At 39.7% G+C, this 16,300-nt stretch overlaps 1 protein-coding gene across 3 annotated transcripts in view; it reads right to left on the bottom strand.

The window, feature by feature from the left end:
• Positions 1–1,674: 1,674 nt before the first annotated feature.
• LOC310740902 (roundabout homolog 2-like) overlaps positions 1,675–16,300 on the bottom strand; it is a 152,911-nt gene continuing 138,285 nt past the window's right edge. For 2 of the 3 annotated variants that reach the window (XM_083568080.1, XM_083568081.1), the window contains exons 21-27: positions 15,245–15,520; positions 13,788–13,947; positions 12,996–13,256; positions 8,944–9,143; positions 6,878–7,036; positions 5,586–5,825; positions 1,675–3,077 (exon numbers count right to left, since the gene is read on the bottom strand). In XM_083568080.1, coding sequence (XP_083424206.1) covers positions 3,076–3,077; positions 5,586–5,825; positions 6,878–7,036; positions 8,944–9,143; positions 12,996–13,256; positions 13,788–13,947; positions 15,245–15,520 — 1,298 coding nt within the window. In that variant the 3' untranslated portion in view covers positions 1,675–3,075. The remainder of the gene's footprint in view (positions 3,078–5,585; positions 5,826–6,877; positions 7,037–8,943; positions 9,144–12,995; positions 13,257–13,787; positions 13,948–15,244; positions 15,521–16,300) is intronic. The other variant, XM_083568082.1, reaches the window with a different exon arrangement.

Below are 16,300 nucleotides of genomic sequence, written 5' to 3'. Positions count from 1 at the left end.
GAGTGCCTCGTAACTAAATCTGGAGGTGGATTGTGTTTTAACTGTTCCTCAGTCTGGACCAGTGTCATGTTTGTAAATGAGCTCTTGTGCCTACGCTGCCAAAATTGCATTTGCTCAAATTGTTGCAAGTATGAATTACAGTGGAAAGCAATTTGGGTACTGTGGAGTTTTTTTTTTTTCCGCCTCAGTATTCAAAAGCGACTGCCCACAGATAAACCAGTCCAATAAATATCTGGTTCTGTCATTTTTAGCATGACCATCAAGTCTAGATGTGACTACATTAACGGCATTTGGCGGACACTTATCCAGAGCGACTTATGATTATCTTATTTATACAACCGAGCACTCAAGGGCCATGCTCAAGGGCCCCCCAGTAGCAACTTAGTGATGCTGGAATTAAAAATGATGCCCTTTCGATCAAAAGTCCACCATCTTAACCATTAAGCTACCCCTTCTCCAGGGTAGACTAGAAATACAGGTAGTTACAGAAGTTACGATGGTTCGACTTATGATTTTTTTCGTAGTCTTTCTAATCCTTATGCTCTTTGCTCCACTTCTAGATGCAAGATTGGGAACTCGTGAACATTGACAAATCCGATATCTTCTTTCTAAAACGTTTATTAAAATAAAAAAAGAAGAAAAAGAAACTGGAAATATGTTGCAAAAAAACGTCGCTCCAATCTTAACAGATAAAAGTCCCACATAATGATGTTTCATGAACAATTTCAAATAAAATTAGAACAAAAGTATGCATTTAGAAAATTGCAATATTTATCCAAACATTGAATTAAATTACTAATGGATGTTCGCATTTCCCGCCTTGTGAGATGCCTTACTCTCACCAGCGGTCAACAGAGTTCAGTTGTCTCGGTGTTAAGTGTATTTATTAATAATTTTGCGATTTGGTGTTTCAAAGCCCAATTTTAGCTCTTGTCTCTCTCCTTATTATCGGTTTCGTTGGACACTTAAACAGAGCCCGTCTGGCTCCACCCTCCACTCGCAAACTGTCGCTCGTCTATGCGACCAGTTCGTACATTTCAGTACTGTAGATTGCTGTTTTGCTATATTACGTTCTGTAATTTGTTGGTTATTTACCATATACTACCACATACTGACCACTATTCTTTAAGACTCCTGGGTAGACTGGGCAATGTCACAATTTACAATATTTTCAAGTTTATCGGATCGCATCTCCATCGTAACTCGGGGATTACCTGTACTGGAAATTAAGACTTTTCGAGCTACTTTGAGTCTTCCCAGGAAAATGATTCACAGCATTCCGAATGAAAAAAAAAAAAAGCAACATTCACATACAGATTTTATTTTCATTTCATTGTTGGATTCGGAAATCGTCACACTTTGCAAGTGCATGTGGCTTCCTGAGGGTAGGACGAGTCTTTTTTAGGGTAGATATTATATACATGTGGAGTAAACGCACATCACAAAATAAATTAATAAATAAAAAGTCTTAAAAAAAAAACATAAAAAAGGATTTCATTGTCAGAGAAACGGCATACACACGAAGAATTGTCTCTTTAGGCTCAGCTTTATCTCCACGCCAGAAGCTCATAAGCTGAGCGAACATTTCCATTGTTGCAGCACCGATGTGTGCTGAAACCGGTTTCCTTCACAGAGTAGCACTTTAGCTTAGACATATGTGACAAACGATTGATTTTTCTTTTTTTCTTTTTTTTTCTTTTTACACAATGGCTTTCTGAACAGCGTAATATTAAATAACCATGCTAATTGGGGACGGACCTGCCACAAAAAAATTAGCCATTTTTCAATTGCATTGTCACCATTCTGTTAGGAGTTTGTTTTTTTTTGTTGTTGTTTTTTTCGCCCTCATAAAATTTCCACCCGTTTCCATTTGCGCAGGTTAAACACACCTGCTAAGGGGTTGAGCATGAACAGCTGTCAACTGCTATTTTCATTATGGTTTCGCTCGCGTCGAGGATGATCCAGGGGGACGGTATTGTTTTTAGGATCCGCATACTGTTAAATCCAGAGAGAAGTCACATATTGTCACTTGGTAATATATATATATAGATATAGATATATATTTCTATAAAATAAAAGGTAATCTTGCAGTGAGCTGGATGCATGAGGGTCTGCAAATAGTTGCGATACTGTGTGTATGTGGAGAAAGAAAAAAAAAAACAACAAAACAAAGAAAACATCCACAAAAGGCTGCAATAGAGCATTCTGTCCACTCTGCATCTGACACATAACCAAAGGCAGGTGTTTGCATTAGGCCTGCTCAGCTGGCATTTCATAGTCCTTTATGCTTGCTTATGATTCTCTCCCATCACTCGAGCAGGAATCCCCTCGCAACAACCCGGGAATAATACGTCTATCTGCGGACGCTTGCCTAAATCCCTGTTTTAGCTCGCTGTGCTGATTCGTAGAAATATACTCGCCAGGATATCCGTAGCATCCTCGTTCTCTCTCCCTCGTTCTCTCTCTCTCCGTCAGCAGGCGCTGAAGAATTTTTGTGCTTATCACCAAAGAATGTGCAAACAATCATTTACAATAACTAAGAAATCAGAACTTGTGACGCCACGTTTTATCCATTCACGATAAAGACCATTAAGAGACAAATCATTAAATAAAAAAAAAAAAAAAAAACATTTTGGTTTGCATAGCAAAGCAACATGAAACTAAAAAAGAAACAAAATGCTATTTACAAGAATGACACATTACTTTTGTGTGATTTTTACATTTCAAATAAAAAAAAAATTGTTTTTTCCAAATGATGGACATTTTTTGTGGCAAAATAGACGGGAGGGACGTGAGACGTTTCGCAGTAAGTTGGACAAAGAAGCAAACTGCAAGCTGAACACCATCAGGAGACACGTGTCTGTACATCGGCTTCACAGTTCAGTGTTGGTCTCTGAGGTTTAAAAAAAAACTAAACAAATAAAAAAAAAAAAAACACATCTCCTCGTGTAACACCAGGGGGGAGAAGCTCATTGGACATTGCAGGGGTGAACAATGATTCTCTGGTGCGCTCTCTTCGTCCTCGCTTTCAGTCGCGTGGGCAGTGAGTAGTGGGCTTATCTCTCCGACACGGCACTCTGAAGCACAGATAAATGGAGGTTAATGCATGCGGAACAATCCGGAGCGTAGCTGTGATGACATGTTGACATGACAGTACAGGAAAATATGAAATAGCTTCCACCATTACTGGTAGTTCTCTACTTAAATGATCATATTAGAATGTCCAGGATTGGGGTGCCGGATTAAATTTTTTCTTTTCTATCTTTTTAATGGACAGCCCCAATTTCCAAAAAGTTGAGATACTGTGCAAAATGTAAATAAAAACAAAATGCAATGATTTGCAAATCTCAAATCCATATTCTATTCACAATAAAACAACAAAAAAACATTTTTAACTGAGAATATATACCATTTTAAGGAAAATTTAAGGTGATTTTAACTTTGATGGCTACAACACATTTCAAAAAAGTTGGGACAGGGCTATGTTTAACATTGTGTAGCATCACGTCTGCTGTCTGTATACATCTGGGAACTGAGGAGACAAGTTTAGGAAGTTTTGGGAGAGGAACGTTGCCCCAAAAGTGTCTAATACAGGATTCTAGCTGCTCAACAGTTCTGGGTGTCCTTTGTTGTATTTTTTGTTTCATGATGCGCCAAAATATATTTTCAAATGGTGAAAAGTCTAGACTCTTCTACTCGGAACGATTTTCAAAAAGATATAAAAAATATTTTTTTTTTTTTTTGACCACAGAACCGTTTTCCACTTTGCCTCATTACATTTTTAATGAGCCTCAGCCCAAAGAGGATGGGCGTCATTTCTGGATCATGTTCACGCATTCCTTTGCATTTTTGGATGACATGGTGAACCATATTCACAGACAGTGATTTCCGGAGGTGTTAATGAGGCCATGCTGTGATTTCCATTACAGAATTATGACTGTTTTAAATGCAGTGAGCCCAAAGATCACGGACTTCCAATATTGATTTTCTCCCTTGTACACAGAGATTTCAAAACTTTTGATAATACTATGTACTGTAAATGATGAGATATTCAACTGTTTTGCAATTTTATGTTGAACATTGTTCAGAAATTGTTTCACAATGTGTACAGTCTTTCACAGATTAGTGAAGCTCTGCTCATCTTTACTTCTAAGAGATTCTGCCTCTCTAATATACACTATTTATACCCAATTGTATTACTGACCGTTTGTCCATTAACCTCATTAGCTGCAAAATATTTCTGCATTGTTTAATTTGAATAACACTTATTTTTTTCAAAACTGTTTTTTTTCTGCCGACAAACTCAAAATGACCTTGTTTTTTTCTTAAAATGGTACATTTCCTCAGTTTAAACATTTGATATGTTTTTTATGTTCTATTGTGAATAAAATATGGGTTTATGGGATTTGCAAATGATTGTTTTATTACGATTTTGCAGTGTCTCACCTTATTTTTGGAACTTCGGCTTGTAAGACAACATGCATTAAATGCGTGTTTAAAAAGATTCTATGTTACTTTGCTGATAACAGCTGCGTTATGTTCATAAATGAGCAACAGACCCTAAATAAGTCTCAGAATTGAGGTATTTTTTTTTTTACATAAAATGATCAAATATGCCAAATTGCATTCATGGTAATGACATTAAGAACATTCTCCAATGATTAGCTTGAAATGAATAATTTATCATTTGGGTAAGAGGTTTTCGTTCAAGTTCAATAGGAACTCATCAATCAATGTCACAATATTGTTAAAAATCAAGAAACAGTCATGAGGGAACTTTTTCTTTTTCCCAAGAGCTTTCAAGAAATAAAAAAAAAAAAATTTTTTTAACCGAATGATGTGAATCATTTTATATTTCCAAATGTTTCTTGTGAAGTATTGTTTCCGAAAAATGTTAGTTTGTACTCAAGCAAAGAAATAATGCATGTAATAACGGCTTTTCACGTGCCATAATGAAGGCTGTTGTGTTTTGGATGCAGAAAGAGGACCGGCCTTATAAAAATGCAGTTTATAATAAAAAAAGAATGTTTTTTTAAGCAATCAAGAGTTTTAGTGCTTTTTATTTGTAGACATAATTATTTTTATTTGTATTTTTTTTAGATATCTGGGCTTTTATAGGGTTTATTTGCATTAGCACTGTGATTTGATTTGTGAAATAGTCCAAAAAGGTCCTGTGGTAAATATGTTCAGGTTTGTGAACAAGGGCTGGGCAAATGTTATTGGACAACAATCATAACCTACTGTATAATGGAGGATTCATGGGCAAAAAAAAGCTTCCAGTGTGAGTTAATTGACATTAATGCAACCCCAAACCTAGATTCATAATTCAGTGTAAGTAGTATACTGTCCACGTTTTTAAGAAATATTTGAGAAACCATTCACCTACTTTCAGCATAACAATAATCAGATCTGCTAGTTTAACCTCATTAAAGCCTGACAAAAGGAAAGAACAGACCAGAGAGTAACCGCAGGACTACTGAGAGGCAGCAATGGTGTTAAATGAACTGTATGATAATGTGAATTTTTTCATCTTGGTGCACACAAAGACACCGAATCCCGATCGAGTGAAAGTTAATCTCGCTCACATAGCTGTCCGTAGCTGGCCTCCGTTCCGCCTGATGCTCGTCCTGCAGAGTCCCGCTGATCTGTGCTGGACCCTCTTTGGGAGACGCATCCCAGCGTGCCTCTGGAGCTCCAGTTGGCTGCGTGCTGCCGTTCCAGCGTAGACACCACACATTCGTCAGGAGGATCAGAAACCGCAGCACCCCAGGAAGTGTGTAGCCGTGTGCCGACGCTGTGCAGGGGCTCGGAGGATGGAGCGCGCACTGCAGACATGGCAAAATGTAAATCTTACTGGGCTGGATGGAAATACTGATCCTTATGTTCTCCTAATTATGTTTTAATGATCTCGTAATTGCGTACATTTGATTAGCAAATTAAATGTAAACATTTAATAGCAATTTATGGAAATAGATGCAGAAAATGGTTTTATTAATGGTTTAATATGATCTTTTATGGTGGTTTATATTTTATATCCAACTGGCACCCATTCACCTGATCAGAGTGTTTACTAAAGGATGAATTATTATCACAGTTTTACAATCTGTTAGCTATGGTGCTAATAATTTACAATTGAAACTAGCATGGCATCACTGTGGCACTGCTATGTTTAACATTACTCAGAATGCAACTCCTATGATTCTTTTAATTAACCCACAAGCTCCATCAATAACACCAAAAAAAAATCTATATTTATAATCTGTCTTGTTGGATTATTGGGTTTATTGCTACATTTATTTATAGAAAATGTATATTTTCAGTACAATTACAGTGTTTGGCAGACGCCCTTATCTAGAGCGACTTATAATTATCTCATTCATACCATGGGATTAAGGTCCATGCTCAAGGGCCCAGGAGTGGCATCTTGGTGTGGTTGGGATTTAAACTCATGACCTTCAGATACATTTTCTATTGTTTAGCTTTATAATAGCTATTAGGGCTATATATAAGCTCAAAATGACAACATAAAGGACTCATAACACATAATCACACACTACCACACTCATGATATTTTCTCGCTCCATGGTGTTTGTAATGTTTTATTGATTTATAATCACACTCTTGGTGGCACCCAAATGAGTATCGGTCCTCATATCATAGAAGGGAGTTTTTTCTGGCCACAGTCACCCATAGGGGATAAATACACAAATATAAATATAAGTGAATTGCATTCTAGAATTCTTCCATTCTATAAAGCTTGTTTTGAGACAGCTGGCCATTGTGAAAACTATAGAAATTGAGCACTATAGAAATAAATTATGCACAGTGTGCACTATAGAAATAAAATTGAATTGAATAATTTTTAGGTGTTTCTCACAATCAGCAATGTCCTCCCTCCTGTGGGGTTCAGTCCCTGGGGTTTCTACTCGTAGTTTTTGTGCAGGCTGTGATACCCGTTGATGACCCAGGCTCTGAGTATCCAGAAGTCCTCCGTCGATGGAGCAAGTGCTGCTCGCCTGTGTTCGGTAAGGGTGTCCTATGGAACACAAAGCAAAAGACGGAATGTTACACTTCTCCTGGGATGTCTCTTCAAATAATTCTAACAAGCACATAATAAGCACCCAACGCTGCAACGAGCATGCCAAGTTCAGAGTGCTTGGTGCGTTGCCATATTGCTCTGGTTCCCAGCAAAGAGAACTCGCTATCTTATGATAACGTAAAAAAAACTGAAAGTCAAACCAGGTTATATGTTGCCAAAACGCAGTGCTTGTCTTGCAAGGTCATTCGGTAAGGGAGGGGGAGGCAATATAAAAAGACTGTTAGAGGGAAAGGAAGGTGCAGTGTATGCAATCTGAGCGAAGGAGCACATTCCAGGTAGAGAAAAGTGCTAGATCAGATTCACATACCCCATTGATCAAATATGTCGAGTGTCAAAGTATGTTCAAAGTTGTACAGTTCTATCATCACGGGGAAAACTGTATGAGAGCTAAAGGTTTTCTCCGGCCCCCTCCAAGATGCAGCTCAATGATTAAGGCTCTGGATTACTGATCCTAAGATTCGCAGTTCAAGTCGCAGCACTGCCAAGCTGCTACTTAGCAAGGCTCTTAACCCAATCTGCTCCGGGGTACTGTATCATGGCTGACCCTGTGCTCCGACCCAAGTTTCCTAACATGCTGGAATAGGCGAAAAAATTATTACGCTGAATAAAAGAAATTTTAAGAAGAATTTTTTGAAAACTGCATTTTTTTCCCCGATATACTCCTTTGCTACAGTTATACACTTAGCCCAGATTTTAACTGATGCCTGGACAGATTTGGCATAAAAACAATTGTCAGTACACGTGAACCAACCTATGACAGCCTGCTTCACTTAGTCATCAGTGCACTTCGTCAATTGTGCAGTTTCAAGACAGTCGGTTTTCCAGGATCATTTATTCCAAGTGCTGAATGCTCACAGGAATGAATGCTGTGGGCTGGGAACCACTACGAGTGGGATCGTCATATATACAGTATATATATATATATATATATATATATATATATATATATATATATATATATATATATATATATATATATATATATAAAGCCTCTTTCTTTCTAACTACCCCATCAACATCTCCGGGCCGTCCTTTTCATTGTAATGCATAAATTTAGGTGATTACACAGTCACCTTATTTGCAGAAATAATACATACTTGCGTGTGGTTTGTGATTGATTGGGTTATGATCCTGAAACCACACAAAAGAAAAACCTCTGTAGCTGACATGATGGGTATTGCACTTTTAAACACTGCAGCCGATGCGACTGACCGCATGTACTTGAGAACCGACCTTCTAAAATTCTGACGCTTATTTATCCGGAAGTCTATATTTCGTGAGCGACTACAGTGCGTTATGAGGAAGCGAGGTGGTGGGGGCTGCGTGGTGAAAAAGCCTTCAATCATCAATCCCGTTTTGACTTGGAAATTAAAGAGCTCAAATGAGATGTCAAGTAGGAATGATTGCTTCCATCTAACTGAACCTGAATTTCCTTTAGCGACTTGATACAGCGTTCTTTTTTCCCCACTAATACAAATTTCACTGCGATGTGAAAGCATGGTCTTCTTGTTTCAGACCTTTGTTCACAATTCATGGAAAAGTCATCGTAAAAATATCTAATAGTTGATCCGAGACATGGATAATGGTCTACAAAAAGAAATTCGAGAGCGTTTTACTCGGAACCATGTGTACCTCAATTACGGTGAAGGAAAAGCTCATTTTTCTGCTGGTTTTTTTGCCATAATTTTGATGGTTGGAAATAATAAAATTTGACTGTAACTGTAATATTTTTTGCAGCAAGTGTACACAGCCTTGTTTTTCCCAACAGAATTAATGCAATTTCTTGAACGACTGAGGCTTGCTGGCGTGACTGTTCGAGTGTGTGATTTGATGGTTCTGTTCACCTGTGATCGTTCCCTCCACGGTTTCCAGGCTGCGTCCAGGGGAATAGTCTATTCCGCACAGCTGTCGGGACAACTCATAGCCTTCACTGTCTCTCTCTTCATCTTCTCCTTCAGTCAGGATGTCTGATCCTAATGTACTGGACACATAGCCCATGGGAGGGACAGGGGTCTTGGGTGGATGGGAGCTGCTTTTCAAATGCCTGAAAGTAAGACAAACGGAAATAAGTCTTATCGCATTACTATGTCAAACCTGCGAGATTTTCCTTGCGACAGCTAATCGCCATTGCTGTACTGTAGGTTTTTCTATTCCCAGAGGTTTGCGCTAATGTCTGACTTGATCAAACTACCGACCGTTCAGTTAAATCGCATGGGGAGGTGGGAAAGGAAGCTTCATGCCATCTTTCAAATGTGATGACAGCACTGTCAACCATAGAAGGATGGCACTATGCCAAGAGTCCCATCCAATCAAAAGATGGTATTTTTTCACCCAGTGTCTACTAGCCATATCATAGAAGGGTGGAACCTGATGATCTTATTCACCCATTGACAGGCTGGGAAATCGTTATTTCCTGGTATCGAGCCATTTATTTTTTTAAATGTTTAGTTCAAAACAATACGAACATAGCCAGTGATAATAAAGCAGTGCTTTGCCATCTTTTCCATCCAACACCAGCAAGGTCACTGCTTTCATTCATGAGAATATGAACAATCCTGGAAGGATGTTATCTTTCCATTTTTTTGCCCAATAAAATGAATCTCAACTTGAAATTGTGGGCCCTTCGTTTATGATTTTCTGTTATTTTAATGACACAGTCATAAAATGGTCAATCGAGGAAGGAGTTTGTCATATTGGTTAAAAACGTAAGACATTTAATCGACAGGTTGTCAGTTCAAATTCCAGCACCACCGAGTTGCTACTGCTGGACCCTTGAGAGATTTTCTTGACCCTGAAGTGTTGAGTTGTATAAAGGAGATCATTGTAAGTTGCCAAATGTCATAAATGTACAATAAAATGGAACAAGGGAATCAGGGACTGATGAGACCCTGCCATCCATCCCACCCATTGAGAGTACAGTCAATCATGAAAGGTTGGTACCTGGCAGGTACAGGTTCAAAACCTAGGCAAAATATATATTGGATGCCCGCCAGCCTCCTTCCCTCCACCTTATAGAATAAATAAAAAGCACTTAAAAAATATAGATTTTTTAACCTTTTTTATTAATACAAAACCTGTTATCCGTACGTAATATATAAAAGTGATGATATCAGGTTTGTATTAAAAAATAAATAAAAATTAAATAATTTAGAAAAATATCTTTTTTTCTATATACTTTAATGTGCATATTAATTAAACTTTAACTAAAGTCAACACTAAAAAAAAAATTAAAATAAAGAATAGTCATCTGAACCAGCTCTTATTCTTCTTATTATTCCTTGGCCATGATGGCCACCTGGCTGCGATTGTTTTTTTTGTTTTTTTTACCAAACTTTTACTTTTTTTTCTTTTAATATATTAAAAGTCAGTTGTGATATTTACTGGTTCCACTTCAAGTGTGGAACTGTTATTTTATTTCAATTAACGAAAAGTCTAGTCTTACCCTGCCCATCTTGTTTGGAGACCCCGCATCCAAGCCCGAGGCGCAAAGCAATTGCCTGCTATGCCTATAGCTAAAGCCTGATATCCTGATACCTGAGCATCTTGTTTTTCAGTTATTGCATGGCTAAACATTAAAGTGTGGTACCATGGCATTAATCTTACGCACTTAAAATTATACCAATGGCCAATCATAAAAGAGGATTACCTTGCCAACTTCCCAGCCCAGTGACAGCATGAGGAACTAGGCAATGGTAAGACCTTGAGATCCTTCTCATTCACAGAGGGTCTTAGCCAGGAGTTCTACACAAACCCTGTATGACTAATACAATTAAACCCCCTTTAAAAAGCAGTAGAAGCTAGAATCTATGGCGAGCTTATCCATGAGCGCACAGAATTCCTGGTCACACCTGCATTTATGTGGAGAATGTTTGGAGCTGATAGCACTAATTCCACTGGAAGGCTCACACAATGGGCTGGTAATTGGGTTGGTGCGTGTTTTTGGGGGGTTACAGAGAGACAGTGGGCAGGCCTGTCAGCTACATGTCTGTAATCTTCAGCACAGCTGCCCGCATGTCAACCTCGCCGTGTCTCAGACATGTAGCATCTCGGTGCGTAATTACCGGCTCTTTTTCCTGTTGTCAAAGACACCGGCAGTAGCAACCCAGTCATTACCCCTGGAGCTCCAGTCCACCCAGCTCTCACTATTGCGACGAGATTCTTACACCACACATTACGACTGTAATCAATGACGCTGTTTTCAGAGCTCTAAAAGGTAAGGAGAAACCTCACGTTTCCCTCGCCGCAGAAACTGAATAACAGGTAATGAAATGGCGAAAAACGTTTGTATTGATATGCAAAAATATCCGTTTGGTTTGGTGATTGGAGCTGCAGTCTGTCACAACACTTACGGCAATAACCAGGTGTATTTTCTGAATGGTACATAAATGTCTCATTATGTAAAGGGATACATTTCTGCCAGTCTAATTTCAGTTCTGCGATGTTGCGATATGTTTCCCGTCAAAGACGATGATTGTTCTTTTCAATTGCACGTGTGCAACCATATATAAATTCTTCTTTTTTTCCCATTCTTTTTGCTGAAGTAAAGAAAATCAATTGGAATGATATGTTTGAATGATATGTGTGTATGTGTGTAATATTTCAAGGTGATTTATGAATACCTTTTTATCGAGTTCCAACCAACTACATTGACATCAACTGCACGGTTGCCTGAAATGCTCATTCTAACAGGAGCAATCACATGGGAACACAGGTGTATTGGAAGAAATAAGATGTTAAAATTATATATATATAATTTTATATATCCTATATATATATATATATAGGATTTAGAGCCTATATATATATATATATAGTTATATAGTTATATAGTTATATAGTTATATTTATATAAAATTATGACCTGCCTCATATTGTGTTGGTCCCCATTTTGCTGCCAAAACATCGTGACCCGTCGAGCATTAACAGCAATTTGACCAAAAGGAGCTCGTCTGTTGGACTGGACCACACTGGCTAGCCTTTTCTCCCCACGTGCAACAATTAACCTCGGCCGCCCATCACCCTGTCACTGTTTCACTATTGTTCCTGCCTTGGAGCACTTTTGATAGATACTGACAGCTGCAGACCAGGAACATCCCACAAGAGCTGCTGTTTTGAAAATGCTCTGACCCAGTCATCCAGTCATCTAAACATCACAATTTGGCCCTTTGTCAAACTCTTAACTTCAGATGCTTGCCCATTTTTCCTACTTCTAACACATCAGATTTGAGGACAAAATGTTAACTTTCTGCCTAATATATCCCACCCACTAGCAGGTGCCATGATGAAGAGATAATCAGTATATTTTACTTCACCACTCATTATGCCTGGTTGGTGTGTGTGTGTATATATATATATATATATATATATATATATATATATATATATATATATATATATATATATATATATATATATGTATATTTATATATATAGCTTATTCAGGGAAGGTCTTGCATATTTGTGCAAGACAATGCTAACTGCCTACCGCATCTATTACAACAGCATCACATACAGTAGCATGGCAGTAGAAGAGTCTTCCTGTCTGCAGTCTAGACCTTTCACCATTTGAAAACATTTGCCGCATTACGAAACAAAATAAAAAGGACACCCAATACTGTATCAGACACACATGGGAAAACATTCCTCTCCCAAAGCTTCAGCAACTGGTCAGAAGACGCAATGCTACACAGTGATAAACATGGTTGGTCCCCACTTTTTCGAAACCTGTTGTAGCCATTAAATAAAAATTGAGCTTCATTCTTTCTTTCCTCAGTTTAAACATTTGATAAGGTTTTTTTGTTTTATTGTGAATAGAATATGGGTTTATGAGATTGCATTCTGCATTCTGCTTTTATTTACATTCGGCACAATGTATATGTGTGTATATCTTGCTCACCAGCTTTGCTTGGCCACCTCGTACTGGTAGGCACGAGTGAGCTCATCCAGGTGGGCCTGGAGCATGGATTGCATTTCCTCATGATGTGAGGATCCCAATGAACCCGAGGAACTCTGGCCGTAGGGCAAAGCTGCTGGAGATGAAGCCACGCCCCGCAGGGGTGGAGTGGGCACTCGTTCTTCCTCCTCGAGCTCGTCCTCCATGCCCTGGTGTAGGTATGACTGAACAGGGAGGGGTGGTGCCCAGGTGTCACTCTCATACCTGCAAAATCAACCAATTCAAGGATTTAGAGCCTAGTGGTCACAGGACATATTTTGAGACATCCTTAAAGAATCGGAGGAGTACATGAGAAACGCCCAGGACTAATTAAAGTAACCTTAGCCTTAACAAAATATAAAAAAATAAAAATCAGCTCACTCAGCAGTGCTGGAGAAGAAACATAATGCTCATTAAGCTCCCTGCTCCCTCTCCTCTCTGCTTTGCTGCTCTAAGCACTTTGACTGAGAAGGCAGCTGGGTTGTGTAGTTGGCTCTCAGCACATTTCAGTGAACGAGAAAGGCTATCTAGGGGCACCCTGGTGTAGAGTTAAAACTACCCTGCTCTTTCTCTGAGAAACAGTAACACTGTGTCTTCAACGGCAAATATGTATATTGCTAATCAATGCACATGCAGCACAGGTCTTGCATAAGTGCCTTTATTTTAAAAAGCAGGATGTGTGTGTGTGTGTGTGTGTGTGTGTGTGTGTGTGTGTGTGTGTGTGTGTGTGTGTGTGTGGGTACACGATGACCTTACCCTCCTTCAGATCGATGCTCAGGGGCATAGTGGTCCATCTCTGTCCCTGGTAAAGGATTCATGGGTGGTGGAGGAAGGGGCAAGTTGGCCCAGCAGGAGCCATTAGGCTTTGCTGTTTTACCCGCTCCTTTTGATTTCTTCTTTTTCCCGTTCTTTCCACCTAAAGGAAGCAGCAGAGGATCATCTTCACTAATGAAGCAAGGTGAGACTACATGTTGTCCACCACCGAGATACAAAAAATCAGAGCTTTCACTTGTATTATGCCATCGAAGCAGAAGCGAGACGAAAAAATGGAGACTAAAGTGCTCGACTAATTGTGGAGGTTGAAGGTCAGGAGCTGAGCTGAAACTATGTTCCCCATCACAAGGAAAGAAATGCCAAAGACTCAGAGGTACCTAATGAGCAAGTCCCATTCCCCCTGTGGACTAGGAGACTGCTGGGAGACCACTACCAACCCCCCATCACATGCACTCGTCTCCTTTCATTATCTCGCTTTCTTTTCTTTGGGCTTCGGATACTGTTAGACCACAAAGAGATTTCCAGCCTCCTGTTCATGCTCTCGCTTGCAGCACACCCAACCCTGAGTTTAGCTCCGGTGTGCTCCTCGTTACACAAGCTGAGTTTGGTGTTTTAAACACACTTGAGATGGGAATAAAGGCGGTCGTGGGCGCTGTCTCATGATCCAGCTCTACTCATCTGCATGGCAATGGAGCACTAATTTCATGTCCATGGGTCAAAACACAGAGGAATCCCTGCCTGCACTAATCAAATTAATCCATGGCATCAGGCTTTAACTCTCTGACATTTCTGGGCTACAAAACTCCAAGCGCTGAGAAGCATAACACGCATAAAGGAAAAACAATTAAGAATGATATCCTCTGGGTCTGTTTTTTGCAAAGATGTAAATATTACATTGAATCCCTCTTGATCTGGGCACATTAGTACCTTTCTTCTTTTTTTATTTTACCCTTTCTTTTGTAAAGTTGTTATTTTTTGTGCTTTCAGGCTTTATTTTCCGGTTCTGTATCTTTGTGACCCTATATATTAGATTAGATCCCAAGATACGTTATGTTCCACACTCATAATTAGCCGGGCAGCCAAGCCATTTTCCGAAACGACCCTGACACAGCGCCGAGAGCCATCGTCATTGACCGCTGGCCAAAACAATGTGGCACAAATGCACATGCTTGCAACTCTGATACGGATAATAAAATTAAAAATAAAAAATTGATTACTGTAGCAAAAATGAAGCCGAAAGAATGCAAAAGGCAAGAGCAATTGCTATTTTACTCTTGTCAGGTTCAACACGGTGTAGTGCGATAAAAAAACCTCATCTCCACAGCTCAGAATGGTAAGAAGATTAGAAGATTAGCTTTAATGAGCAAAGTGTTCTCGTTTAGTTTCCTCCGGCACAGCGAGCCTGAGACTGAAAAGTGAAAACGGAGCTTTGCGCGTACCATTGGCACAGGATCGGTTTTCCGTGAGCGAGTATCCCAGGCTGGGCATTTCGTGCTGCGCTCGCAGCGAGGCCTTCCAGCGAGGCTCGGGACGATCCACTGCCAGCTCGTGGAAGCTGTTGGACTGCAGGATCTGTGTAGTGGCATAGGGGCTGGCATGGTTCCCTCTGCCTGGGCTACTGTAACCGGCCTTGCCGGCAAAGTCGATGCTGCTGTAGATCGCGCCGTCCGACAGCATAGTGCCCGTCTTTTCGCCGCCGACAGCAGGCAGCACGTCTGAGAGCGAGAGAGATGAAGAGACGAAAGGAAAAGCGACAAGGTAAAGGGACAGTAAGCAGCGCTTAAGGTCAGTGTGAAGCTTATTAGCGCACCCTGCTGCTGCTGTTCCACACTCTCGGCCTGGCTTAAATGAGGTGAGAGAAATAAAAGTGATTAGCTAGCAGATTAATTATCAGATGACATGGGATGCTCGGTGGGGGGTGGGGAGAATGGGGGGCATGACGGCTATGAAAGATGGACACACATGCTGAGCTGACCTTCAACTTGGACCGGCTCGGCCCGTAGAGCTAGCTGAGATTCGAATGCGCTTATTACACACACACATTAGCACATGCCTAAATTGCTAGTCAGCAAAGTCAGGCAAATTTCCTTGACACAGTATTCAGCCTTTTTGCAATTATTTTGCATTCCAGTGCATTGCAGTATTTCACCAATGGTGGACGAAGTACACAAACCGTACTTACATTTACTTGAGTAAAAGTGCTTCCTTTAAACTTTCAGTTGAGTAAAAATACAGTAAAATTTTAGTAAATGTATTTTATTCTTCTCAACTGCTTCAAACAAATAGCGCAAATAAAGCCATGGGTGCTGTGGCGAGTTAGATTCAGGAGTTTCTTCATCATTTATTCCTCTTTAAATGTTCCACTCGCTGTTAAACTGATGCTGAACTGTATGTTGGTGATAAGTAGACACACCAAGCACCAATCAAAACGACCCTGATTAGTGGCTTGCTGTGTGCTTGACCAGTTATATTTTTATCCTCATAAATAAAAAGGA

The sequence above is a fragment of the Silurus aristotelis genome (assembly GCF_946808225.1).
Source record: "Silurus aristotelis genome assembly, chromosome: 18".
Lineage (NCBI taxonomy): Eukaryota > Metazoa > Chordata > Actinopteri > Siluriformes > Siluridae > Silurus > Silurus aristotelis.
This window is presented reverse-complemented; position numbering and strand designations above follow the sequence as displayed.